Here is a 27,593-nt window from a genome sequence, read left to right as displayed (position 1 = left end):
TAGTCTAGTCTATAGTCTAGTCTAGTCTATAGTCTAGTCTAGTCTATAGTCTAGTCTATAGTCTAGTCTATAGTCTAGTCTATAGTCTAGTCTATAGTCTAGTCTATAGTCTAGTCTATAGTCTAGTCTATAGTCTAGTCTATAGTCTAGTCTATAGTCTAGTCTATAGTCTAGTCCATAGTCTAGTCTATAGTCTAGTCTATAGTCTAGTCTATAGTCTAGTCTATAGTCTAGTCTATAGTCTAGTCTATAGTCTAGTCTATAGTCTAGTCTATAGTCTAGTCTATAGTCTAGTCTATAGTCTAGTCTATAGTCTAGTCTATAGTCTAGTCTATAGTCTAGTCTATAGTCTAGTCTAAAGTCTAGTCTATAGTCTAGTCTAGTCCATAGTCTAGGTTATAGTCTAGTCTATAGTCTTGTCTATAGTCTAGTCTATTCTATAGTCTAGTCTATTCTATAGTCTAGTCTATAGTCTAGTCTAGTCTAGTCTATAGTCTAGTCTAGTCTATAGTCTAGTCTAGGCTATAGTCTAGTCTTGTCTATAGTCTAGTCTAGTCTATAGTCTAGTCTTGTCTATAGTCTAGTCTAGTCTATAGTCTAGTCTATAGTCTAGTCTATAGTCTAGTCTATAGTCTAGTCTATAGTCTAGTCTATAGTCTAGTCTATAGTCTAGTCTATAGTCTAGTCTAGTCTATAGTCTAGTCTATAGTCTAGTCTATAGTCTAGTCTATAGTCTAGTCTATAGTCTAGTCTATAGTCTAGTCTATAGTCTAGTCTATAGTCTAGTCTATAGTCTAGTCTATAGTCTAGTCTATAGTCTAGTCTGTAGTCTAGTCTATAGTCTAGTCTATAGTCTAGTCTATAACCTAGTCTATAGTCTAATCTATAGTCTAGTCTATAGTCTAGTCTATAGTCTAGTCTATAGTCTAGTCAATAGTCTAGTCTATAGTCTTGTCTATAGTCTAGTCTATAGTCTTGTCTATAGTCTAGTCTATAGTCTAGTCTATAGTCTAGTCTATATTCCAGTCTATAGTCTAGCCTATAGTTTATAGTCTAGTCTATATTCTAATTTATAGTCTATTTTATAGTCTAGTCTATAGTGTAGTCTGTAATGTACCCTGTAGTCCAGTCTATAGTTTAATCTTTAGTCTAGTTCTTATTTTCTATTCTATAATCTCTAGTATTGTTAAAACTATCGTAGATATATCAAACAAAGTTGCAGTTTTCCATCCCCGGACGACTTTAGCATTAAAGCTTTTAACATTAACTTATTTTTCATTTGAGTATAAAATAATGTTATTGTAACAGTTTATGTTGAAATGTTAAAGAATGTCAGTGTTTCCCAAGTTTGAAAAGTGAGCAAAATATTTTAAAGAAATAATAATAACAGAAAGAACTTAGGATGAATATAAAGATCGAAACAAATAAAATAAAATCTGATGAAAAGGATTTTATAAACAAATTTCAAATAAAAGATTGATTATGAGAACCATTAAAATATTTGATGTAAAATATTTTTGTCCACGATTAAATTTTGGATCTTAAATTTTAATTTATTTTTAAATTTTACCTCTACTAATATTAAGAAACTCTGCTTAGTATTTTAAAGGTTTACTTCACAATTATTATATTTTCTGTACTTTTTTCTCTTCAAATAAAACCGTTATACATTTTATTGAACTGTAGAACAAAAGTATAATCTTCAGTAAGAAAAGATCAGTAGTAAAGTAAAATAATGTTTATTGATCCTCTAGTGTTTAAAAGTATATAAGAAAAATGTGTGCAGATTCTTCCAAAAAATATATGTTTGTGTTTTCTTTGTGCGTTCATATAGTGTTTCTTAAGGTAATTATTAAATCTATAAAATTGTTCTTAAGAAATCATGAAATGTATATAAATTGTAGATAATTTTGTTTGATGTCTCTACCCGAGGAGTGGCAGCAATTACTGCCCAACAAAAACAAGAAATTTTGAAATTAAAGTCCGAACTCAGTGAAGCCTTAGAAAGTGACAACGAAAATGTGGCCGCTAAAGGTGTTATAGTACAACCCAATTGGACTCAGGGTGCCGATAAAACCGAACCCAAAGAAACTGCCAAAGTAGAGGTTAATGCCTTAAATCGCCAAGAAGTAGAAGCTTTAAAAGCTGAAATTGGTTTGGCAGTAGCTAAGGATAATTATGCCACTGCAGGAGCTGCAAAAACACAAGATATAAAAGCATTGGAGTCCACATTGGGAATGAAAGAGAAAGGTAAAGAGGCCTTACTATCCATGGTGGGAGCTGGTCACGAAAGTGAGATAGACGAACAAGTGGGAGCTGGAGCAGAGGAACAGGAATCTGATGCCAAGGCTCCTAATGTTATTACCGCCAATATAGGTGATGATTCGGAAATAGATATACGCAAATTACAACGTTTGGTTGTATCCAAAAGACGCACCAAAGAGGTTATGATACTCAAATATATAGAGGAAGATTTCTCTTTTGATTTGGGTCCTGAGGTCCATGAATGGGAACATATTATACATGCTGGTCAGGAGTATTTTATTGGACGTCGTCTTACAGATTTGTTAATTGTGCGCAAAGACACTGCTAAATATGAAAAAGCCATGGTAGTGGATGTGGGTCATCTTATATCCGATATAGAAACCTATACTTATTGGAATTTGGAACAACAGCAACAGGAAGGTGTTATACTTATAGCCACGGGCGATAAAGTATTATGGTATCGTGCTAATAATGAAACCAGACAGATTGAATTATATTGGGACTGGTTGGTGGGTAATACCATAACCGGCTTGACCTATTTTACCCTGGACTCCAAAGATTATTTAACCATTTCCTCTAATCAATCTTCTTTGGCCGGGCATTATGCTCTTAATATCTACCAATATAAATTACATACCAAAGAATTTTGGATTGTGCAACGTTTGCAGTTGGACTATAAAATAGATAAGGTAACATTTTTAAACACCGGCCGAGATGTTATATTGGCCATACCACAAAATAATACGGCCGAGATTTATACTTTTAATCCCCATGAGGCTGCCTTCTCACACATACGTTTTCAACTTAAAAGATCAGTGCCGGCGGAAGGTATTTTGACAATAGCCGGCTTTAAAATGGGAGGACGCAATTATTTAGCTTTGACGGGTTATCAGCCTCAGATATTGCTCTATCAGCAAGGAGACTTTATATCCAAAACTATTTTGGGTCAAAATTTTGGTTTAGTGGAGTTATTTTTCCCCATACCAGTGCGAACATATCGTGATGATCTTATTTTATTGGTGCAGCATAGAGTGGACTTTAGCACCCACACTCTAACAGTAGTGGAAACCTTGATCTGGGATGGTGAGGCTTTTGAGACCAGTATCCCTGTACCCTGTCATTTGGGTGAGCATGTGGTATTTGGTGTTGGCTGTATGCTGGATATACAAAGAGATGAGGGTCTTAAGGGGGCCGCTTTATTAAGAAGTGGTGGTGATATTTCGGTTATAGTGCCCCGTTATAAAGCTGAATCAGGACTCTTTCGTTTTCATACGGAATTATTGGCCAAGAATTCGGAACTTTTAGATTTACAAGAAATATTTGATTTCCTTAAAGACTGGGTCAAAGAACAAGATGAGTTGGTGGCTCAAGCTGAAGCTTTTCTTATAATATCCAATGAAGATTTACTAAATGCTCAACCAGATCTAACCTCTTTAGAAACTTTAAAAACCCCAGAATTTGTATTTAATGGTGAAGTGGCTGAGATATATGTAAATGATTATAAATGGTCGGCAGAAGATACTACTATGGACTTGGAAATGATTATACAAAGCATAGAAGATGTGGATAGATCTTTAAATTCCGGCCGACAAAGAAGAAATCTAGATGATATGTTACATGAAGAATTAGATTTCGATGAGGTTCTGGTGGAAGATTTACAAGTGGAAAATGTTAACGGTCAAAAATTTTTCATACAAAATGGTGATTTAAATTTTGACGGTGAAGTTAACATCTCAGAAATGGAAGTTTTGGATCAGGAACAGTTTAGAAATGACCAAAATCGGAACCTGGAAATTAAAAGTGATGAAGATTTTGGCTTAGAAGGTGATATAGAGTTTGGCTTTATAAATGGTGTTAAATGGTCGGATATCAAAGATAATTTGGTGTTTAGAACTCAAAAACAGAACTTTGAGAATTTGCAAGTGCAAGGAGTAAGTTTTTGTTCAAAGCCTTTTGAGCTCTTTAAATTAATAGAACCTTTACTTTTGCAGGAAGTTATAGTTGAAACTACTTTGAATATAAGCACTTTAAACACTTTGGATTTCCCGGATGACTATATGTTATCCAGTGGTCCTGCCATTTCTATTGTTAGAGTACCCAAACATTTTGCCGGCACTTTGTCGGCCACAGCGGTGGATACTAATGGTTTAATTAATGGCAAAAATCCTTTAGATGCCATTACCTTAATGGATGCCCAAGTATGGCAGGGTATGCCTACTTTTAAACAATTAGAAGTCAAGGAAATATTGGAGGTAAGAACCCTACTCTTTCTCAATTAGGAACTATATAAAAAACACAATTTCTCCCTGCAGCTACATGGTCAATTTCATGGTCGCAATGAAGAATCTTTACCCCAAAATCCCACTTTACAGGAGTCTAAAATAGTGGAGGCTAATTGTCATTTCAATGAGTTATGGGTTAATGGTCCTGTTATTTTAAAAGGAGAAATGGATGATCAATCTTTGGGTTCCCAACTTAAGGATATTTTAATTAAATCTCCGGATCCAGAGGAGGAGATTTTGGTGCCTTCTTTAAAATCATTTGATATGGTAGTGTTTCCTATAGATTTTCAGCTGGAAGATAATACTATTAACCAAATACCAGCCAATGATTTTGTCACCGTGCATACCAATCAAACTTTGGGCATAAGTTCTCTAGAGGGTTATGTTTATTTCTACAATTTAACTCTTAATGGTTCCTATGATGGTGTCAAAGTTGAAGAGGTTTTGAAAGAAGTCATACTTTTGGACCAACCAGTGGATTTATCTTCAACCGAACTAATATTTCCCGAGGATTTAAAAGCCTCTAGTTCCGTTTCTGTTTTAGATACACTTAATCATGAACCGATTAAAGATAACTTGCAAACGATACAGGAAGATTTAGTTCTAAATTCGGCTCAGTTTGAGCATTTGCTGGCACAACAGGCAGACTTTTCCCCAGACATTTTGGGTTCGGGAAAATTAAACAATATCGAATTGCATGACTTTGTACAGGAAAAATCTTGGCACGAGCCACCCATAAGAGGCAATATTTTCCTTAATGAATTGATTTTGCAGCAGGGTTTACAAACTGATGAAATGCATGGTATTAAGTCGGAATATCTTTTGGATTTCCTAAATCAAATAGATGATATGCCGGATATGGTATTAAATGGTCAGATACAGGTGGATCATATAACCGTAACAGGAGATGTACAGCTCCACAAGCTAAATGGTTTACTCTTTGATGAGGATATACAACTAACCACCATTAAATTAAATAAACCCAACTATTTGTCCACTAAATTGACTTTCAAAAACCGTTTGGATTTGAGGGGACATCTTAAAGTAATGGGCGACTTTAGAGGTGATTATTTACCCGATATAATAGATGATATAGTCATAAGATCCAGCAATACAAGTATAGACATAAAAGCTCCCAAAAGTTTCCTCAAGCCAGTAAAAGTTTTGCATAACACCCAAGTAAAAGCTTTAAATGGTAACGATATGGCAAATATAGCCTGGAAGTCTAAAGAAAATCGGTTCCAGGGTTCTGTAAACCTCAAAGGCAATTTGAGAGTACGTGAAGTAAATTTAAAAGGAAATTTGAATAACCTCAACTGGCAAAAGATAGAAAATCTTTTGTATTATGATCGAAATTTACAAAATTTTGTTTTGAAAGATACTGTGGTGTTCCACACCCCACAATATTTGGAAGACCTTACCGTTTTGGGAGACTTGCAAGATGTACCAAATTTGGCGGAGTTTTTCGAAAACCTAATCTTTAAAAATCAAAAATGTGTGTTAAAGGGTAAGAACAGCTTTACAGGAAGAGTAACCATAGATCAGGGAGCTTTTATTACGGACTTAAATGGCCATGATTTGGATTATCTTTTTAATAATTTGGTTTATATACATGCTGCTGAACCTATAATCATACAAAGTCCGGTAAAGTTTGAAGATTCTATTAAAGCCAATAGAATACAAGTGAAAAAGTCTTTGATAGTGAAAAATTTAAATGATTGCAGTTTAAGGGAATGGTTAGATAATACCCTGCGTGTGGATCAGGATCAAAATATACCACGTAAGTTTTGTTATACAAATTAAGCTTAAGAGTTGGATTGATTTAAGAGTGTTACAGATTTCCTACAATTTGCTTCGGGCAGTTTGGATGGTAATACTTTTTCGGTTCACTATCTTAAAGATATAGATCTCTCTAGAGTTATTACTCTTAATACACCCCAAATATTTAATGAATCTGTCCAGTTTTCGGAGGTGTTTTTAAATGGCTTTATTTACACCAAAGGTCAGGTGAATAAGGTTGATTTGGAAGAGGAATTTAATAATACTTTAATGGTGAGTTTATAAAGAAGTTTCCCTACAAATATTAGAGCTAATATAATATCTTTCAGACTTCTGGTTATCAACACATGTCCACTCCCTTAACCATACAATCAGTAATAGTTTTAGGAGATCTTACCGTTCGTGGTTTAGTCAACAACAATAAAGATCTACAAGATGTGGCCACCTTGCAGGAGGAGCTTATCTTAGAATCTCCCCTCTACTTTCAGTCCATTTATAGTCCCCAAGTTATTTTAAAGGATTTAGCTACCGGTATAGACTTTAATAAATGGTTTGACTCAGCTGTAAGATACCAAGACTCTAATCCTCAATATATTACTGGAAATTGGTCCACAAAATTCTTAACTGTTAGAAATGGTCCAAAAGATTTTCAATATATGATTAATGGTTTTGAACCCTGGCAATATTACTCTTACATAAGATCACCCAGAAGTGATGGACAACCAGATTATGAGGAGGAAGAAATATGTGAGCTATTGAAAGATATCCAACAATATATAAACAATAAAACGGTTTATATTAAATATTTGGAAGAAGATTTCAATATAGATTTGGAACAACCTTGGAAAGCCTCAAATGAAACTCTGCGCAAAATATTTCATTTACAAAATAAGCAACAAGACCTATTACTCATCAATTTCCAATGCACATCTTATATCTACAAATGGCGACCACAGGAAAACCAATTTAGTTTTAAGAGTTCTCTTAAAACAGGACCTATAAATGAAATTGAGGTAATACCTGTGATAAATAGCACCTCAAAACTGGAATTTATTACCACTATAGACACCACCCAAGCTTTCAATTGTTCCTTAGAGCCGGTAAATAAATGGAAAGTTTTGAATGATTCTGTAGTTTTTGATGCCAAATTGCCACAAGCCTCCGGTTTGTTATATAAAAAACCTGGCAAGAATTCTTCTTTGTGGTCTCTAGATAATGAGACCGTTAAGGAATTGGATTTGTTACATTTTAATGTGAAACAAAAATGGCAGTTACCCAAGGAGGCGAACAAAACCCACTATAGATTTGTGTCCTTTAAAAATGAGCGAGAAATCTTATTAACCAATGGCGAACGTATGGTATTGATCAACAATCATTTGGATAAGAAATTTAAGAAATCTGCTTTTGATTCCCCAAAACCCGTTCTTATGCAAACTTCATACCCGGAGTTGGAATATAATACTACCGAATCTATTTTAAAACCCAATACCTCCTTAACAAGATCTTTTGTTTTTGCTGATTTTAAACAGGTGGTAGAACGTATTTTAATTGATCTCGGTCAACGTTTAAGTCAACAGGTTAATATAACCCAATTAAGCATACCCGAATCGGATTTATTTGATGAACACTTAGTACCCGACTTCTTGGCCATTATGGAGGAATTGGAAAAACAAAATATTTATCCTGCTGGAGTCTTTAATATCACATTTGATAATATCACTTTGCCAGAAAATCCTGCCCAAGTTTTGGCGGCTCGAGTAGTGCAAATTGCTTGGCCGGTGGTGGTGGAAATAGAGGAAATACATTCCTATTTGAGAACCAACAAGACTCATGATCATCCTTTGTGTTCCTGTATAACCAAATCTTTGGGTTTGTTAATTAATGATGTTTTAATTTTGGCCAATGATCATAATAATACCATGGATGCTAAGGACTATACCTGGGAGTTGACCAAAGTTATAGAACGCATTAGGGTTTTCGAAAAGGATTTAGAGGATTTTGTTAAAACTTTGGAGAAACATAAGGAAGATTCGAATATGACACCGGAAATTAAATATTTGGATAAGGAAACTCTCATGCAGTCACCCACTAATCGAGAATTTAGAGTATTTTCTCATGCCCAGGATGATTTAATGTTTATAGAGAATTCCCATTTACCGGGTTATAAACAAGGAGAAATTTTGTCGCTTAAAGTGGGTTCCCCTTTCAACCCACGCCATCTTTGGGCTGTTACCAATACAAAGACCTCTTTAACAGCTATACAAAATCCTGGCATATATCTCTATCTAAAGGGTCTTCAAAGCCAACTATATCAAGTTATAACTGCCATAAAACCCCGCTCATTACAGCAATTACGAGTTAAACAAGAAACTTTACTTTTGTATATACAAGATTGCTGTCAGGTGCAAGTATTAAGATATCGTGGAGCTCAAGGTTTTCAAAAGTTTGCTGAAATTTTGAGTAAGGAATATATACAACAAATACTTACGGTTTCGCTACCCTCGGAAAAGTTTGCAGCAAAACATTATCTTGTTTTATTATTAGAAAAGCAAATAAAGTTTTATGAATTTGTTATAGAGGGCCTTAAATGGGCAGCTGATTTTCCTCCTATTCCCTTTAATTGTTTGTAAATTTATTAATTAATTATTCTTAAATTGTTTTATAGAAAATAAATTTATTTATTTCATTTCGTTTATCAAACTTAAAAACTAATTTTGTGTGTGTGTTTGACTTTTATTAAGATAACTCCATACTTAAATTTTTAATATCTTGAGTCCAGATTTGAATTATTTGAAAACAAGGCCTGATGCGATACATTTGTTTTTTGTAACTGTATCAAAGCGTTATTATAGTAAAATTCGTTTAATATATTTTTTAGTTTGTTTTTTTTTTTTAATAATAAATAGTATAATTATCAAACTAATAATTGCAACAACAAAAAAATAAAATTCCACTAGATTTCCAGGCAGTAGACCTTAGACGAAATATTATGTTCGTTCACCATAGGACAACTGCTTAAATTAACTTAAAGAAGAAAAAATTTGCTCAAATATTTACAAGTGCTTATCAATTAGTTAAGTTACTTAGTTAGCTGTCTAAAGTCTAAGGTATTTTGACAGGTAAAAATAGTCTAGGATCGCCTATCTTCGGACTTAAACGTACTACCACTTGATCATCACCATCACCCACCTCAAGGAAGGAATTCCAATCGGCCAAGAAATAGAAACCATTTTTCTTTTTGGGTGGTGGTGGTGCTTCAGTTATGGGATTGGGACCAAATGAATCTTCCAAATCGGCCAAGGAACCATTGCGTGACTCTTCAGTGGTGGTGGTAGTGGCAGCAGTGGAGGTTGCTGTTTCACTATTATTTGTGTTGTCTGTATCACTATCATCTAAATTCAAATTTAATTGAATTCTAGCGGATTCAGTGGTTGTGCTGGTGGTAGTGCTGCTTTCTGTATTGGAGGTAGTGCCCTCTGTAGGATTGGCACTTTGTCTTCTAGTTTTGATGGTATCATCGGCTGCTGTTTGTTGTTTCTTTAAATTTTCCAAATATTTAAGATCTGCTTGTCTTAGCAAAGCCTTGTCATTGGGACTTAGGTTGAGATTTTTCAATTCTTGTAGATTTTTAATAAGTCTTTGTAATTCATCTACATTGGCCGTTAAGTCTGGTAAAGCGGGCTCTGGTGTTCCCTTTGTTTCTGGCAAGGCTACTTGTGCATTTACTTCGCTGTAAGCGCCTTGCAGATCCCTGTTTCCAGATTGTGTTAAGGGCTTGTCATCGGGCAATGCGAATTGATAATTAAACTCACTGAAATCTGTCATTAAATCGGAGTCTGAGTCCACACCCAGCATCATGTCCTCCTTAGTTTCCTCTACCTTAACATCTTCTCGGCGTTGGAATCCTTTGGGACCTTCGGTAGAAACTCCTATTCTATTGGCGGCTCTTTTAATGGCTGCCTCTATGATCTTGGTGGCACTGAAAACCGGCAATTCCACAGAGCTTTCAGTGGTAGTTTTGGGTGGTCTGGGTGTTAAGGACTTCATGGTGGTCAAAGAGAAAACCGCTGTTCTTTCACTTAGTTCCTCTTCTTCCGAGGAAGCGGTGGTGGGTGTAAACACCACACTACTCTCCGTTTGGGTCGGTACATTTGGTCTATTTTCATTATTCGACAAACCAAATCTTTGCAGATATTCCTCTAAACCAGCCGCTTCTTTTTTATGTGATTTTGTGGGTTCTGCTGGAGGAGGGAGTTTCTTAAATCCAGTATAACCATTATCATTTTGAGTGAATTTTGTTTCCAATTGTTGCGTTAATTCTTTGGGCAGAGACACTCCCAATTTCTTCAGTTCTTGAGCATTATTAAGCAATTTTTGTATTTCCTCTAAATCACCATTGGACTTAACTGTCTGTTTAACTTCCTTGGGACTCTTGGTGGCGACAAATCTGGGTGGTTCTTTAGTGACAGTTTTGTATATCATGGGAGGTTGTAGATTTCTATAGGCTTCTCCTGCACCTGAAGATTCTGGATAAACTATATCCTTTAGTTCTTCCGAAGAAGTTAAATCTTTAGTTTTACTATCACTAGCGAAAGGTTTCTCTGTGGTCTTTTTATAGGCTGGCAAATCCAATTTCAAATCCTCGGTTTGGGAATTTTTCATTAGTATATCCTCTACCTCTTGGTAGTTATTAACCTTAGTGGGGTAAACGATATGGGCTCCATTGATATTTTGCACATTTTGGGTTCTTTGTGAGGCGGCTGTATCTAGATTTGGTGCCTTGGTTGTCTCATGATTATAACTGTTCCTAGGATTAGCAGTGGGAACATTAATTCGTACTCTCTCGAGTTCTTGCACCTTACTCAACAATTTCTGCAATTGAACAAAATCATTAGGATCCACCTCCTGCAAACTGCTGCCAGAACCGGTATCATTGGTAATATCTATAATACGCTGGGCAAAGTTTTGTGCTTTGCGAGTGGCTGTTTCCAACTGCTGCTCTTGATAGGCCTTTACAGCAGTAGCTTTGGTGGATATTTCTATGTCACTGTGAGTTAACTTCTCAACATCTTCCACTTGTTTGTATAAGGTTCTTAAATTTGCAAAATCATTGATAGGTAAACGATAATCGGGTTGTTTTTCGGTTGTAGACTTAACATTGCGTGTTGTGAAGCCCATATAAGGAGACAAGGGAGTTTCAGTAGGTTTGGGTTTCTCTAGTTCCTTCTGTTGGGAATTCAAACGTTCCAATTGTTGTACACGATTGATGAGAGCCTGTAATTCACTATTTTCCGTTGTTAGTTTCTTGGGTTTAGTTTCGTAATCAAAACTGGAGTATTGCGGAATTACTGGTGGTTTAGGGGTGGTAGTAGTTGTTGTGGTTGTTGTAGTGGTAGTTGAAGTTGTGGTTGGTCTAGGTGTAGTAGTGGCTCTAGAGGTGGCCTTTTCCAATTCCGCCAGATATCTTTGTAATTGTATTAAATCATTGACAGATGTGGTGGGTTTTTTGGTAGTACTAGTGGTGGTCGTAGAGGTGGTAGTTGTAGTAGTGCTGGTTGTAGTAGGTTTGGCCTTCGCCGTTTGTTGCTGTTGTCTGGCCTTGGCCTGTTCAAATAGTTTTTCCAATTCACTATCATCGGTTAGAAGTTTTCTTAACTGCCAGAAATCGGTAGGTCCTAGTTGTCCCTGTACACTGACTGGTCTTTTGGTAGTGGTAGAAGTAGTGGTCTTCGCATTATTTCTTTCGTAAACCTGCAGTTGTTGTAAAACTTTTTGCAATTGTTCCAAATCGGGAGTAGTAGATCCTGATTGGGCCTGCTGCTGGAATAGTAACAATTGCTGTTGGGGCGTCAAGGCTTGCATGGCATTAAAACGATTGGTTAACACGGAGGCGTTTAAAGGTGCTGGCGTTTCTACGGCCACATTTCTGGAGGCAGCTGTATTTGCTCCTTTATTCGAGGAAACTGTAGTTTTCAAAGCTTTTTCGGGATTAATTTTTAATTTTTCCAATTCCTGTAAATTTTCCAATAACTTGGAAAGTTCATCGGCTGGTGGTGACTCCGTTTGGTGGTTACCCATATTGGCGAAATTGATATCAATATTAGGATCTATGCGTCTTCTGGGTTTTTTAGGCTCCACCAGCATGGGCTCACCATTAGTGATTAAAGATGCTGAAGAAGTGGTGGGTGGTGCCGCAGTAGTGGTAGTCGTAGTTGTTGTGGTAGTAGTAGAGGTGGTTGTTGGTTTAGGTGTGGTGACCATGGCGGCTGGATTAACATTTAGCCTTTCCAGTTCTTTAAGATTTTCCAACAACTTCTCCAACTCCGGATTACCCAAACTGGGAGCTCCTTTTTTGGCCTTCACATGACTGGAGGGTATTTTAGCGGTAGCTATTTCACTTTCTTGTGTTAAGGGCTCCAAACTATTCTGTGTGGAAGAGGCTTCTGATTTCTTATAAGCCTTGCGTTTTCTACCTCCAACTATGCCAAATCTGGTTAAATATCCCTCCACCTCAGGTTTAACACGTATTTCCTCGCCTATATTTAAAGGCTTAAACATGGAATAGGCATCTGGTCGAATTTGGGGACCCAAACCCTTTAAATCAGCAACACTTACTACTGAGGGCTTGGGAGCACTCTCTGCTGCATAGAAATCCTCCATACCCACACGACTTCTAGTTTGTGTTGTGCCCGTTACTATGCCTAAACTTTCCAAAACATCAGCCACCGGTTTGGTGGTGGAACGTAAGGAATGATGTTTCTTTTTCTCTGTGCCCACCTTAAGAAACTCGGCATTTTTGGCACTATAATGACTGCTGAAACGCTGAGGTTTTGGATTTAACTCATAAATCGGGGGTAAATCGCTAGTTATGGGCTTAAAGGGTACATAATTGGGCTCACTTACTGCCGGAGTCATGCGATATAAAACCGAAGGAGGATTGGAGGGATGATAAGTAGTGGGATTAAGAGGCATTGTTCGGGACTTAATGGGAAATGAAGGTTTATAGGTGGTAGCATCCATTTGACCCACTATTTTGGTTAAAAATTTTCCCTCATTATTCATAGAGGGGGTTAGAAATTGTATGGGCTGGTGTGAGCTATAGGAATCCACCACTTTGGTGACAGGAGGACGTGTAAAAAGTTCCTAAAAAGAGTTTTGATTTATAAGGGTTGTAGTTTAAGTTTGTGTTAGAACTTACCTGGAGGTTCTCCTCGGTATTGTTATCGGTATTATAGGGCAAGACCAACATCAAGGCTCTCATGCTATCGGCTCTAACTTTGTCACCAGCCTTAACACTTTTTTCATATTCCTCTCGAGTAACTTTCTCATATAGTTCTTCAATTTCACCTCTGTAAAGAATGAATTGTTTAGTAAAATGTATTGTCTTTATAAATTTCCATTACCTGGTCAATCTGGGTAGGGAGGGATCCTGATTCAGAATCCTTTGCACTTCATGTATGGTTTCCTCTAAGGCAGGCGGTTGAAAATATATTTTATCCAAATTTTGTATTAAGTTTCCCTGCAAACTTTGTGGCACTGTGGGTAGTGAAGTGGCCAACCAGGGCATCACAATGAGGAGGCATAGTGTTAAACTTATGTCTAGAGGTGGCACTAATTTTGGAGGATAATGCATGATAACTATAAGAGAAAGATAAGGAAGTGAATGTTATTGATTATAGTTAAGCTGTCATGAATATTTCCAGGGGAGGAACTGAAAAGTTGAGTTAAAGAAGTAAAACTTATGATGAAGAAATTATTAGTTGAGAGAAAAAGTTTGTTACTTAACTTAACCACAGTTTAAATGAAAGTAAACTTTTACTTTATTAAAGAGTTAACTATTTCATAGCATTATTGTTTAAGGGTGACAATAATTTCGTTGCTTTATTGTTGGTTTTAAAACAAACTTTCTAATATTTTTTTCAATATACTACTTTTTCCCTTACCCAATATTGCAGAGTGTGTGTGTACGATTTCTTATAAAACTATTCAACTGGTTTAACATGTACTAATTAAATGTTCATCATAAATAAATCAAACAGAGAAGAAGCAAAAAAACTTAATTTAACAAATTTCTAAGGATGATATTTTTTGAAGTTTTCTTCATCTCAAATAGAAATAACTAGTTTCAAAAAGTTTTAACAAATTATGAATTTTTTCAGGCATTTTTTATAAATATTTGTTTAAACTATTTATTACCTTAAAATAACTGGTTAATGAATTTTATTTTAGCAATTTTTATGATTATTACAATTACGTTTTATTATAGTTTTACATAAAATTACATAATTTCTTTGCAAATTAAAAAAAAAAAAAAAAATACTTTGAACTCGCTGTCCTCGTTTTTAAAAACTCTTCAACTTTTAATGGGCTGTTGGTTTAAAGTTTAAAAAAAATTCTTTTAATATAATGTTTATACTAGTTTTGCAATTAGTTTTTTTTATATTTAAAGTGATTGTTAGATTCTTTATTTTTTTTCTTCTTTGAAATCAAACTTTAATATCATTTTATATTTAAGTTGTTTGAACAACATATTGTTGCTTTTTAAGCATGTCAAGGTGTAATTTATTAAACAAAAATATTTTTTTTTGTTCATTATTAATAAACTAAATACATAGATATGTTAATTACAAATTGTTGTTGGTCTTTGATCGGTGGTGTTAAAGTTATTTGATTATTGCTAAATTTTTGGTATCGATCAGCAATTTAATGCGAGCTTTAGCATGCTTGAACATGAATATGTAAAGTATTTAATTGTAATATTTGGCAGAAGGCTATATTTTAATTACAAGATTAAACAATTTTAGCTGAATAATTAGCAATTCTTAATACAATAATATAGTCTGGACTATGGTCTAAGCTATACAATAGACAATGGCCTGGACTATAGAATGTACTATATATATATATATAATAAAATATAGACTAAACTATGGAATACACAACAGACTAGACTATTAAACTATAGAATAAACTAGACTATAGACGCTATAGACTAGACTATAGATTAGACTATACTATATATGTACTATAGATTAGTTTATAGACTAGACTATAGACTAGACTATAGACTAGACTATAGACTAGACTATAGACTAGACTATAAACTAGACTATAGACTAGACTATAGACTAGACTATAGACTAGACTATAGACTAGACTATAGACTAGACTATAGACTAGACTATAGACTAGACTATAGACTAGACTATAAACTAGACTATAGACTAGATTATAGACTAGACTATAGACTAGACTATAGACTAGACTATAGACTAGACTATAGACTAGACTATAAACTAGACTATAGACTAGACTATAGACTAGACTATAGACTAGACTATAGACTAGACTATAGACTAGACTATAGACTAGACTATAGACTAGACTATAGACTAGACTATAGACTACACTATAGACTAGACTATAGTCTAGACTATAGACTAGACTATAGACTAGACTATAGACTAGACTATAGACTAGACTATAGACTAGACTATAGACTAGACTATAGACTAGACTATAGACTAGACTATAGACTAGACTATAGACTAGACTATAGACTAGACTAGACTATAGACTAGACTAGACTATAGACTAGACTATAGACTAGACTATAGACTAGACTATAGACTAGACTATAGACTAGACTATAGACTAGACTATAGACTAGACTATAGACTAGACTATAGACTAGACTATAGACTAGACTATAGACTAGACTATAGACTAGACTAGACTATAGACTAGACTATAGACTAGACTATAGACTAGACTATAGACTAGACTATAGACTAGACTATAGACTAGACTATAGACTAGACTATAGACTAGACTATAGACTAGACTATAGACTAGACTATAGACTAGACTATAGACTAGACTATAGACTAGACTATAGACTAGACTATAGACTAGACTATAGACTAGACTATAGACTAGACTATAGACTAGACTATAGACTAGACTATAGACTAGACTATAGACTAGACTATAGACTAGACTATAGACTAGACTATAGACTAGACTATAGACTAGACTATAGACTAGACTATAGACTAGACTATAGACTAGACTATAGACTAGACTATAGACTAGACTATAGACTAGACTATAGACTAGACTATAGACTAGACTATAGACTAGACTAGACTAGACTATAGACTAGACTATAGACTAGACTATAGACTAGACTATAGACTAGACTATAGACTAGACTATAGACTAGACTATAGACTAGACTATAGACTAGACTATAGACTAGACTATATACTAGACTATATACTAGACTATAGACTAGACTATAGACTAGACTATAGACTAGACTATAGACTAGACTATAGACTAGACTATAGACTAGACTATAGACTAGACTATAGACTAGACTATAGACTAGACTATAGACTAGACTATAGACTAGACTATAGACTAGACTATAGACTAGACTATAGACTAGACTATAGACTAGACTATAGACTAGACTATAGACTAGACTATAGACTAGACTATAGACTAGACTATAGACTAGACTATAGACTAGACTATAGACTAGACTATAGACTAGACTATAGACTAGACTATAGACTAGACTATAGACTAGACTATAGACTAGACTATAGACTAGACTATAGACTAGACTATAGACTAGACTATAGACTAGACTATAGACTAGACTATAGACTAGACTATAGACTAGACTATAGACTAGACTATAGACTAGACTATAGACTAGACTATAGACTAGACTATAGACTAGACTATAGACTAGACTATAGACTAGACTAGACTAGACTAGACTAGACTAAGACTGGACTCTAGACTAGACTATAGGCTAGACTAGACTAGACTAGACTATAGCCTATAAACTAAACTATATACTAGACTATAGACTAGACTATACTATAGACTAGACTATAGACTAGTCTATAGACTAGACTGTAGACTAGACTATAGACTATAGTATAGACTAGACTATAGACTAGACTATAGACTAGACTATAGACTAGACTATAGACTAGACTATAGACTAGACTATAGACTAGACTATAGACTAGACTATAGACTAGACTATAGACTAGACTATAGACTAGACTATAGACTAGACTATAGACTAGACTATAGACTAGACTATAGACTAGTCTATAGACTAGACTATAGACTATACTATGGACTAGACTATAGACTACACTATACTACAGACTACAATATAGTCCAGACTATAGACTGAACTATAGACTAGACTATAGATTAGAATATAGACCAGACTATAGACTGGGCTATATACTACACTATACTACAGACTAGAATATAGACTAGACTTATAGACTAGACTGTAGACTAGACTTTGGATTGAATATAGACAAGACAATAGACTAGACTTACGACTAGACTATAGGCTAGAATATAAAGTAGACTATAGTTAGTTGATAGTGTTCTAGTCTATTAACTGCCATATTCATAACAATTTATCAAACGTTTATAGAACAAAATTTGTATGAAAATTTGTCTTATAAACATTTGATAAACTGTTATGAATAAGGCCTTAATAATTTTACAAATAAATAGTGTATTTGTTTAGGAAAATTATATTAAATTAAAACAGAAGCAAAATTTCACAAAAATTTTTAATTTAATTTTTCCCAAAAAACATTTCACGCAAATTTAAAAAAATTAACTTTTTATAATAATTTTTCCAAAAAAATACACTTTTGTATTTTCTCAAAACAACCTAAAAGAACTGAAAGTTGTCAAAAAAATTTAAATTTTCGCAGTCAAAAACAAAAGACTTAGGAAACAAACTTTCATCACTTGATTAAGCAACTTGCCAGTAACGAGACTATTTATTTTAAGCAAAATTATATTTTAAATTAAAATTAAAACAAAAGCAACTTAATGTCGATTAATTGTATGCTTAATGTCTTGACTTTAACGCCGCAATTATGTTATTAAGTATTTTTATTATTTATTTGTTAAAAACAAGACAAAAACCCCAAAAAAAAACTAAACAAAAACATTGTAAACATTATAAATAATTATAAGACAAAAAACGAAGCCACACAAAATTCATCTACATAAAGTTTGCTAAAAAAAACTAAAACTAAAAGTAGTGAAGTGTTTCTGTGGTAGCGGTAGCAACACGAACATAGAAAGAAGAAAACAAAATTACGTCAACAAACATGTTTATTATTGCAGTTTTAAAAAAATTTACACGCAATATTATGTAGTATTTGGTATGTTAAGAAAACTAACACAAACAGAGAAAGAAAAAAAATCCAAAGTATTAAGCTGAATGTAATGGAATTGTGTTTGAAATTTTTGTCGCTTTTTATTTAAACATGCACTCTATGTAGCTAGAGCAAACAGTTGTGGTTAATGGGGGGAAAAACACAATAAAAGCGTTAAACTGAAAATTTTGAAAGTTTAAGAATTTTTTGCTAAAATTTTGATGTAACAAATTCCGAAATCAGAAATTTGCTTCTAGTGACTGTTTGAGAACTCTTCTGATGTTTGTTATAAAGAAATAAACAAACTAACTAACTACTTTACTGTTTACTTAGAGACAATAAAGTGGAAATTGTTGTTAATTTATGTTATCTAGCATGCGTGAAGTAATGTTATGAATCCTTAATAGATTTAAAACTGAATAAATATGTGGAAAATTTAAGGAAAAGTTTAAATTTATTTTTGTTAAGATTTTTGTCGCTTTGTCGCCTTTATTGCAATTTTTGTGTATTTTCAAACATTTTAACTTTATAGCACGTGTTAAAATGCGCTGCTGCTTTTAAAAGGAGAAGAAAAATAAAACTAAATACAATTCAAAGAAATTGTTTTTTTGTCGAAGCAAGTAATTTGTGTGAAAAATTATAAAAAAAAATATAAATGAAGAAGCTTTAAGTAATAAATATATAAAAAAATTAGTAAATATAGAGTTTAATGTATTAATCAAGATTATTGTGAAATAAGGAAGTTTGTTTATAGATTGCAAAAAAAAAAAAAATAATTAAATAAATAATAAATAATTTCCAAGTAATTGACGGCAAAAACTATGTATAACACTTATTTATAAGCAAAAGTTATAATTAAATGTAATTTTCTGTAGACAAATTTAAAACGTGCTGACAATAAATAATAGATTTGAAGATAAAGATTTAGATGAAACAACATTTTGTAATAATACCCTACACCACTATAGTGGGGAGGGTATTATGCGTTTGTGCTGATATTCGTAACACCCAAAAAAATATTGATCCTACACCCAGCTTAAAGTATACCAATCGGCTCAGCCCATCAGTCTGTCTGTCCGTCCGTCCATCCGTATGTCTGTCCGTCCATCCGTCTGTCTGTCCATCCGTCTGTCTGTCCGTCTGTGTTTCCATGTAAACCTTGTGCGCACTCTACAGGTCGCAATTTTCAAGATAATTTGATGATGTTTTTGGCACATACACGTCTCTTGACTCAAGGACGAATCGGTCCATTATTTCGTATAGTCCCCATACAACCGTAGCCCCCAAATGGGGCTTTTGAGTTCATAAATATGTTAAATGTTCTTGCATCACTTCAAAAATCATCAGAACTTAGTTCAATATAAGTCTTAATGATACTGTTGATTTTCGTAATGATCGGGCCTCATTTGACCCTATCTCCCCTATGTAAAGTCCTCTTCAGAAAATGACTTGATGGTCAAAATTCACTTATAAACACTAATATCACGATGATATTCTGTAGGGTTTCATATAGTCGGCCATGACCGACTATAAATTCTTACTTGTTTTTTTTTGCCAGAATGTGTTTTATATAGAGCACAGACAGCCATTAGTCTGTTAAAATTACAAAATTTTGAATTTTTATTTCGGACACAATGTTATTTAGCAAATGTTTAATTATGCGGCAAAAGACGTGTCTTACTAAGTAATGACTTAAAATGTTAATTAAATGATTTATTTATACTCATGTATTTGTTATTGGACTGGACTAAAACTCTCTACAACTTTACAACAAGATTTACTAACCTTTAGCAAACTTCAGCGCTATAAAGAGTTGGCTTTCAGCTTAGAATCACTTGTCCGTCCTTCCCCTTGACACAAAATATATCCTTCAGAAATTCTTAAAAATTTGCCAAATTTTAGTTTCCTTAACACTTCTTAAGTCATTGTCTCATTTATTGTCAAATACTAAAACTAATTTACTTTTAAATTTTTATAATTATGCAATTTTTGGTTTATTATAATTTTTATGTGATCGTAATTTTTTCCATTTTATTATTCAAACACATTTAAATGACTTAAGAAACCCCAAAAAGAAAAAAAATTGTGTTCACACTTGTTGAAATTTTGTCGCACTTTTGCTTATTGTCGTCATCATATTGTTGAAAACCTAAGTTAATATCAGTTTTTGTCAAGCGACCTTACACACCATAAACGTTATTACTGAAAAATAATGATGAATGTTTATTTACAGAGAAACTTTTAAAAATTTTACGGAACTCAATTTACAAATAAATAAATTCATGTTTTATGAGATGTTTAAAGAAAAAGGTTAACAAAATAATGTAATGGTTTTGGTTTTGGACGAAATAATAAAAAAAGGTTAAAATTAAATAATCTAAGCAATTAAATAAAGTAATTGTTTAAAATTTATTTAGCAAATAAAGGTGACACTAGGCAACAGTCTTATGAAAACAGAAATTTGTTAAGAAAAAAAAAAGTGGAGTAATGTAATTTTATTACTAAAGTTAAAATTTTGTAACTGAGAGTTAAAAAATTTAGCAAATATAATAAGTTTTTGGTAAACCTTTACTCCATGTCTAATGAAAAGTGAAAAGAATTGCAATGATCGTGTAAAATTTATCGAAATTGTCTGGTTTAAGTTTAAGGCTTTTGATAGTCTACCAGAAATCGAAAAGTGACAAGTTATAGCGCTAACAATCGTGAGAAATTGATCGACATTTTCTTGCCTAGTTTACAACAAATCGAAAAGAGAAGAGTTAAAGCATTCGATATCGATCGAAATCTGAAGAGAATGTAAAGGAAAATTTCGATCGAAATGATCTTTTATTACATACGATATCGATCAAAATATCTATTGAATTCTATCGGCTCTCTATACATTTAACATCAGTAAACCCTCTCAAATGATTTAAATTTTAGATCGATATTGAATGTCTGCATTCATTCGCAGAAGGGATCTCATTCGAGATCGACTACTGAGAGCATGATTCGTAAGTTTAAGGCTTTTGATAGTCTGCAACAAATTAAAAAGAGACAAACAAGTTATAGCGCTAACGATCGAAATTTGAGTAGAATATAATTAAAAATTTCGATCGAAAAGATCTTTTATTACGATCGATAACGATAGAAAACTCTATTTCATACTATCGGTCGTGATCGTGTAAAATTGATCGAAATTTTCTTGCTCAAGTTAAAGGATTTTGGTAATTTACAACAAATCGAAAATAACCAAGTTATAGCGCTAACGATCGAAATTTGAGTAGAATATAAATGAAAATTTCGATCGAAAAGATCTTTTATTACGATCGAAATCTCTATTTCATACTATCATTTGTGATATTGTGAAATTGATCGTCATTTTCTTGCCTAATTTACAACAAATCGAAAAGAGATGAGTTATAGCATTCGATATCGATCGAAATCTAAAGAGAATGTAAATTAAAATTTCGACCGAAAGGATCTTTTATTACACTCAATATCGATCGAAATCTCTATTTAATTCTATCGACTCTCTTTACATTTAACATCAATGAACCGTCTCAAAAGAATGAAAATTTTGTCATTATTTGTCAGTATTGATCTGCAGAAAAGAAACCATTTGAGATCGACTACTGAGACCATGATTCATATGCTGCCAAAGAACTCTGAAAGAACCATCAAATTAATGAAAATGTCGATCGAAAGGATCTTTTATTACACTCAATATCGATCGAAAACTCTTTTTAATTCTATCGACTCTCTTTACATGAACCGTCTCAAAAGAATGAAAATTTTGATCGATATTGAATGTCAGTATTGATCTCCAGAAGAGATCTCTTTCAAGTTTTACTACTGAGACAATGAGTCGTATGCTGCCAAAGAACCGCTATCAAGGTTCAAGCTTACGAATCATGGTCTCAGTAATGAAAATTTCGATCGAAAGGATCTTTTATTACACTCAATATCGATCGAATTCTATCGGCTCTCTTTACATCTATAAACTGTCTCAAAAGAATAAAAATGTTGATCGATATTGAATGTCAGTATTGGTATGCGGTTATTTCATTAAGCTGCCAAAGAACCGGCATCAAATGAATGATCGATCGATCAATAGCGAATGATAGAATTGGCCTTCAGATAAGAAAAGTTAGTCCATTCGAAAATTATCGAAATCTCCATTCGATAGTATCGAGAATTTGATCGAAAGCCTTTAACACAAATCGGAACCAAAACTTTAAACTTTTTAGAAATAGTTTTCATTCACATTCATTCGACTCTCTACTCATTCAACATCAAAGAACCGACATCAAATGTAGCAACTTTTCCAACCTCTCAGTCTTCTGTTAAATTATCGAAAATGGAAATTTTAGAATAAAAGTGCTCATAAATTAACCATTTAATGATCAAAAGTAAAACTTTTATTATACTTTTCTTAATGTATTTTCAAATTCCATATAAATCAATAAAAAAAACTGTTAAGAAAAACATAAAAATACTTTTCAATCTTGTTTGTAAAACGTTACAAAAGTGTTAAGAAAACACTTTTGAAATTTTTATTATTTAAAAAAATTTACTGTTATATGATTCTACATTCTGTGATCTTTTCTTCAGACAGCATTTTCTATAGAATTTTATTCAATTTTTGAAAACATGTTGTAATATAATTAAATAATGGGTTTATCAACTTCTCTAACTTAAGAGAAATTTTGCTTTTTATATTACTCTCTTCAGCTCTGTAATGCTCTTTGTGATGGTGATTTTCCAAGAGAATTGATCTTTTGTTTCTCAATTTTCTTAAATTTATTTAATTTCTTAAAACTGCATTTTTAAATCCATATTTTTTTTATTTCAGATAATTTTGTAATACAATTCTAGAATTAAATTTTGGACTCTAAACAATTTAAGAGATTTGTCTTTTAGATTCAGTGATCTTCTTTTTTTATTACTCTTATTTTTGTTTATTTATTTGTTTCACACAGAACAAGTTTTTTTCTTAATTTTATTAAATTTATTTTGTTTTTAAAAAAAGACATGTTATGCTTGACCTTAGACAACTTTTAGAGGCCTTAATAATCTCATATCGGAGATTAAAACAAATCATCAAAAAATCCACATATTTTTTTTATTGACAACCATTATTATGTTTTGGACTTTTAACTGCTGACGGTTTGTGAATGAAAAAACGTTTAAAAATTTTAACAAAATAAAACTTGTATATAAAAGCCTTTGTTAGCAATTGTTTTAAAATAACTTAATGGTTTTCAACAAATCAGCTAAAGAGTTAATGAATGTGACTTGAAATAAGGTAAAAAAAATATAAAAACTATTAATTAAAAAGGGAGTTATTGTCATTATTGTTATCATATCAGACTAAAATGGAACTAATTTCATATATAAAAACAGATTTGTTCCTTTTCCTTTAATTTTTAATCCTTTTTATCAGCAACTTTTTTCTCTTTATTCTCTTCCTTTGTTTTCTTAGCCACCTGCTTAACCTCCTTCTTGTCTCTAACAACATGTCTCACCAACATATCCTGATAGGGTATCAATATTTCTACCTTTTTCTCATAAAAACCTCCATACATTTCATTGATATCCCTTAAACGATCAAAAGGTCTGCGTCCTTTATACGTAGTATATATGGAATAAATAATTCTAACCATTTCCTTAAATTCCGCCAAATTCAAATAATCACGATCACTTTGTGCCAAACAAAGATAGGTCACTCGAGGCATATGCATATGACGACAAACCTCACAAATTGCTTTAAAAAATCCACACATAAATTCTTTATTCTCCTGTAATTCCTCACAAACATGAAAGGAAAATAAGTGCAAACTATCACCTCCCGGATTTTGAGGATGTCTTATAGTCTGTTGCTGTAAACACCAGCGTATCAGATCACACAACTCTCTAAAACGTTCATTTTCTATTAGTAACTGTAAAGCCATCCAGGAGCGCCATTTTTGTGTCATACACATAAGTAGAGCCACTCCCTTGATTTCATTATTTCTTAAATCCATTACCAAAATACTGCTTTCATTTTCCAGAATATGTTTGACAATCTTTAGGAACTCTTTTTCTATATCTGCTTCCTGCTGTAACTTCAATACTTGAAATATTCTATGATTATAGAAATGTTTTAGCAAATATTGCTGGACTTGTTGGTGTAACTTCTCATGGACATCTAGAATTTTGTAGTCGCCATAATCAAACCAATTTATTTGGTTTTCCATGGGTTTTTTTAGGAACACGAAGAATTTGAAACGAATGAAATTTGAAATAAATTGACAAATATTGGGAGAAATTGAAATATAACCAGCAAACATATCTATAATAAACATAAACATATCTATCTATCTATCTATCTATCTATCTATCTATCTATCTATCTATCTATCTATCTATCTATCTATCTATCTATCTATCTATCTATCTATCTATCTATCTATCTATCTATCTATCTATCTATCTATCTATCTATCTATCTATCTATCTATCTATCTATCTATCTATCTATCTATCTATCTATCTATCTATCTATCTATCTATCTATCTATCTATCTATCTATCTATCTATCTATCTATCTATCTATCTATCTATCTATCTATCTATCTATCTATCTATCTATCTATCTATCTATCTATCTATCTATCTATCTATCTATCTATCTATCTATCTATCTATCTATCTATCTATCTATCTATCTATCTATCTATCTATCTATCTATCTATCTATCTATCTATCTATCTATCTATCTATCTATCTATCTATCTATCTATCTATCTATCTATCTATCTATCTATCTATCTATCTATCTATCTATCTATCTATCTATCTATCTATCTATCTATCTATCTATCTATCTATCTATCTATCTATCTATCTATCTATCTATCTATCTATCTATCTATCTATCTATCTATCTATCTATCTATCTATCTATCTATCTATCTATCTATCTATCTATCTATCTATCTATCTATCTATCTATCTATCTATCTATCTATCTATCTATCTATCTATCTATCTATCTATCTATCTATCTATCTATCTATCTATCTATCTATCTATCTTATCTATCTATCTATCTATCTATCTATCTATCTATCTATCTATCTATCTATCTATCTATCTATCTATCTATCTATCTATCTATCTATCTATCTATCTATCTATCTATCTATCTATCTATCTATCTATCTATCTATCTATCTATCTATCTATCTATCTATCTATCTATCTATCTATCTATCTATCTATCTATCTATCTATCTATCTATCTATCTATCTATCTATCTATCTATCTATCTATCTATCTATCTATCTATCTATCTATCTATCTATCTATCTATCTATCTATCTATCTATCTATCTATCTATCTATCTATCTATCTATTTATCTATCTATCTATCTATCTATTTGTCTGTCTAACTATTATACTTTAAGTTTATATGGACTCAATCTATTTGTTTTCTGATTTAACGTTTAAAAAGACAATTTCTTATTTTCTATAACAAATATTAACTAGGGCCTAACAAAAAATTGCTTTTTAAACCTTTTCATTACAAAATTGTATTTCATTATAATACTTTCTTTCTGGTCAATATAATTGATAACTAGAGTTTTGTTTTAACGGTTAACTAAACTATATTAGCATTCAAGCATGACAGCTTGAAATATCTTTTTATATTTATAAAGATTGCGACAAATAGTTATTATAAAAAATGTATTTGTTTGTTACAACTTTTATTATTAAAGAAATAATACAAATTTCGCAGTTTAATTGTTTGATTCATATACAAATTAGAAAATTTGTCAATGGTTTATTAATAATATTAATAATTTATTAAACGTTTTTTTGTTTATGTTATTTGTTTTCTTTTGTTTAAAATAATTGTTAAGTTACAAATTTATTGAAAAAACAAAAGTCTTTTTACCTATAATTTGTTTTAATAAGGGCGGAATTGTTTTTTTAACTTATTCATAACTAAAATTTGAATATTTTTCACAAATTCATAACTAAATTGGTATTATATGCATTTAAAATGTTTGTTAATGATAATAAAGGCTTATTTAGCGAAATTTCTTAACAACATTTTTGTTAAAAAAATCTTTGTAATTTTTACTTTATAAATATGGCTATTCCATTTTTATGTAAATATCTTTCTATCTTTATCTTTCTATCTTTATCTATCTATCTATCTATCTATCTATCTATCTATCTATCTATCTATCTATCTATCTATCTATCTATCTATCTATCTATCTATCTATCTATCTATCTATCTATCTATCTATCTATCTATCTATCTATCTATCTATCTATCTATCTATCTATCTATCTATCTATCTATCTATCTATCTATCTATCTATCTATCTATCTATCTATCTATCTATCTATCTATCTATCTATCTATCTATCTATCTATCTATCTATCTATCTATCTATCTATCTATCTATCTATCTATCTATCTATCTATCTATCTATCTATCTATCTATCTATCTATCTATCTATCTATCTATCTATCTATCTATCTATCTATCTATCTATCTATCTATCTATCTATCTATCTATCTATCTATCTATCTATCTATCTATCTATCTATCTATCTATCTATCTATCTATCTATCTATCTATCTATCTATCTATCTATCTATCTATCTATCTATCTATCTATCTATCTATCTATCTATCTATCTATCTATCTATCTATCTATCTATCTATCTATCTATCTATCTATCTATCTATCTATCTATCTATCTATCTATCTATCTATCTATCTATCTATCTATCTATCTATCTATCTATCTATCTATCTATCTATCTATCTATCTATCTATCTATCTATCTATCTATCTATCTATCTATCTATCTATCTATCTATCTATCTATCTATCTATCTATCTATCTATCTATCTATCTATCTATCTATCTATCTATCTATCTATCTATCTATCTATCTATCTATCTATCTATCTATCTATCTATCTATCTATCTATCTATCTATCTATCTATCTATCTATCTATCTATCTATCTATCTATCTATCTAT

The 27,593-nt window shown here is 32.1% G+C and overlaps 4 protein-coding genes across 6 annotated transcripts in view; 2 read left to right on the top strand and 2 right to left on the bottom strand.

Moving 5' to 3' along the window:
- Positions 1-27,593, top strand: part of LOC119601520 (pre-rRNA-processing protein esf1) — a 168,517-nt gene that overhangs the window by 134,872 nt on the left and 6,052 nt on the right. The gene's annotated exons all lie outside the window — the stretch shown is intronic.
- On the top strand, positions 1,558-9,043 carry LOC119601485. The gene is made up of 6 exons (XM_037952441.1): positions 1,558-1,845; positions 1,905-4,196; positions 4,257-4,517; positions 4,578-6,327; positions 6,385-6,599; positions 6,656-9,043. The coding sequence occupies exons 1-6, from the start codon at positions 1,777-1,779 to the stop codon at positions 8,954-8,956; spliced, it is 6,888 nt and encodes a 2,295-aa protein (XP_037808369.1). The 5' UTR covers positions 1,558-1,776; the 3' UTR covers positions 8,957-9,043.
- LOC119601491 (mucin-5AC) overlaps positions 8,993-27,593 on the bottom strand; it is a 22,574-nt gene continuing 3,973 nt past the window's right edge. Inside the window, exons 1-5 of one of the 3 annotated variants that reach the window (XM_037952464.1) lie at positions 20,333-20,598; positions 13,730-13,964; positions 13,525-13,675; positions 9,410-13,469; positions 9,009-9,350 (exon numbers count right to left, since the gene is read on the bottom strand). In XM_037952464.1, the coding sequence (XP_037808392.1) occupies positions 9,429-13,469; positions 13,525-13,675; positions 13,730-13,959 (4,422 nt within the window). In that variant the 5' untranslated portion in view covers positions 13,960-13,964; positions 20,333-20,598 and the 3' untranslated portion in view covers positions 9,009-9,350; positions 9,410-9,428. Of the gene's footprint in view, positions 13,470-13,524; positions 13,676-13,729; positions 13,965-20,332; positions 20,599-27,593 lie in introns of those variants that run through there. The other 2 variants (XM_037952451.1, XM_037952457.1) reach the window with 2 other exon arrangements.
- On the bottom strand, positions 23,133-24,799 carry LOC119601537. The gene has a single exon (XM_037952519.1). It carries the CDS (start codon positions 24,763-24,765, stop codon positions 23,956-23,958), a length of 810 nt encoding a protein of 269 aa, XP_037808447.1. The 5' UTR covers positions 24,766-24,799; the 3' UTR covers positions 23,133-23,955.

Source organism: Lucilia sericata, unplaced genomic scaffold, assembly GCF_015586225.1.
Source record: "Lucilia sericata isolate MDLA Ls3-8-SP2 unplaced genomic scaffold, ASM1558622v1 Contig000006F_arrow, whole genome shotgun sequence".
Lineage (NCBI taxonomy): Eukaryota > Metazoa > Arthropoda > Insecta > Diptera > Calliphoridae > Lucilia > Lucilia sericata.
This window is presented reverse-complemented; position numbering and strand designations above follow the sequence as displayed.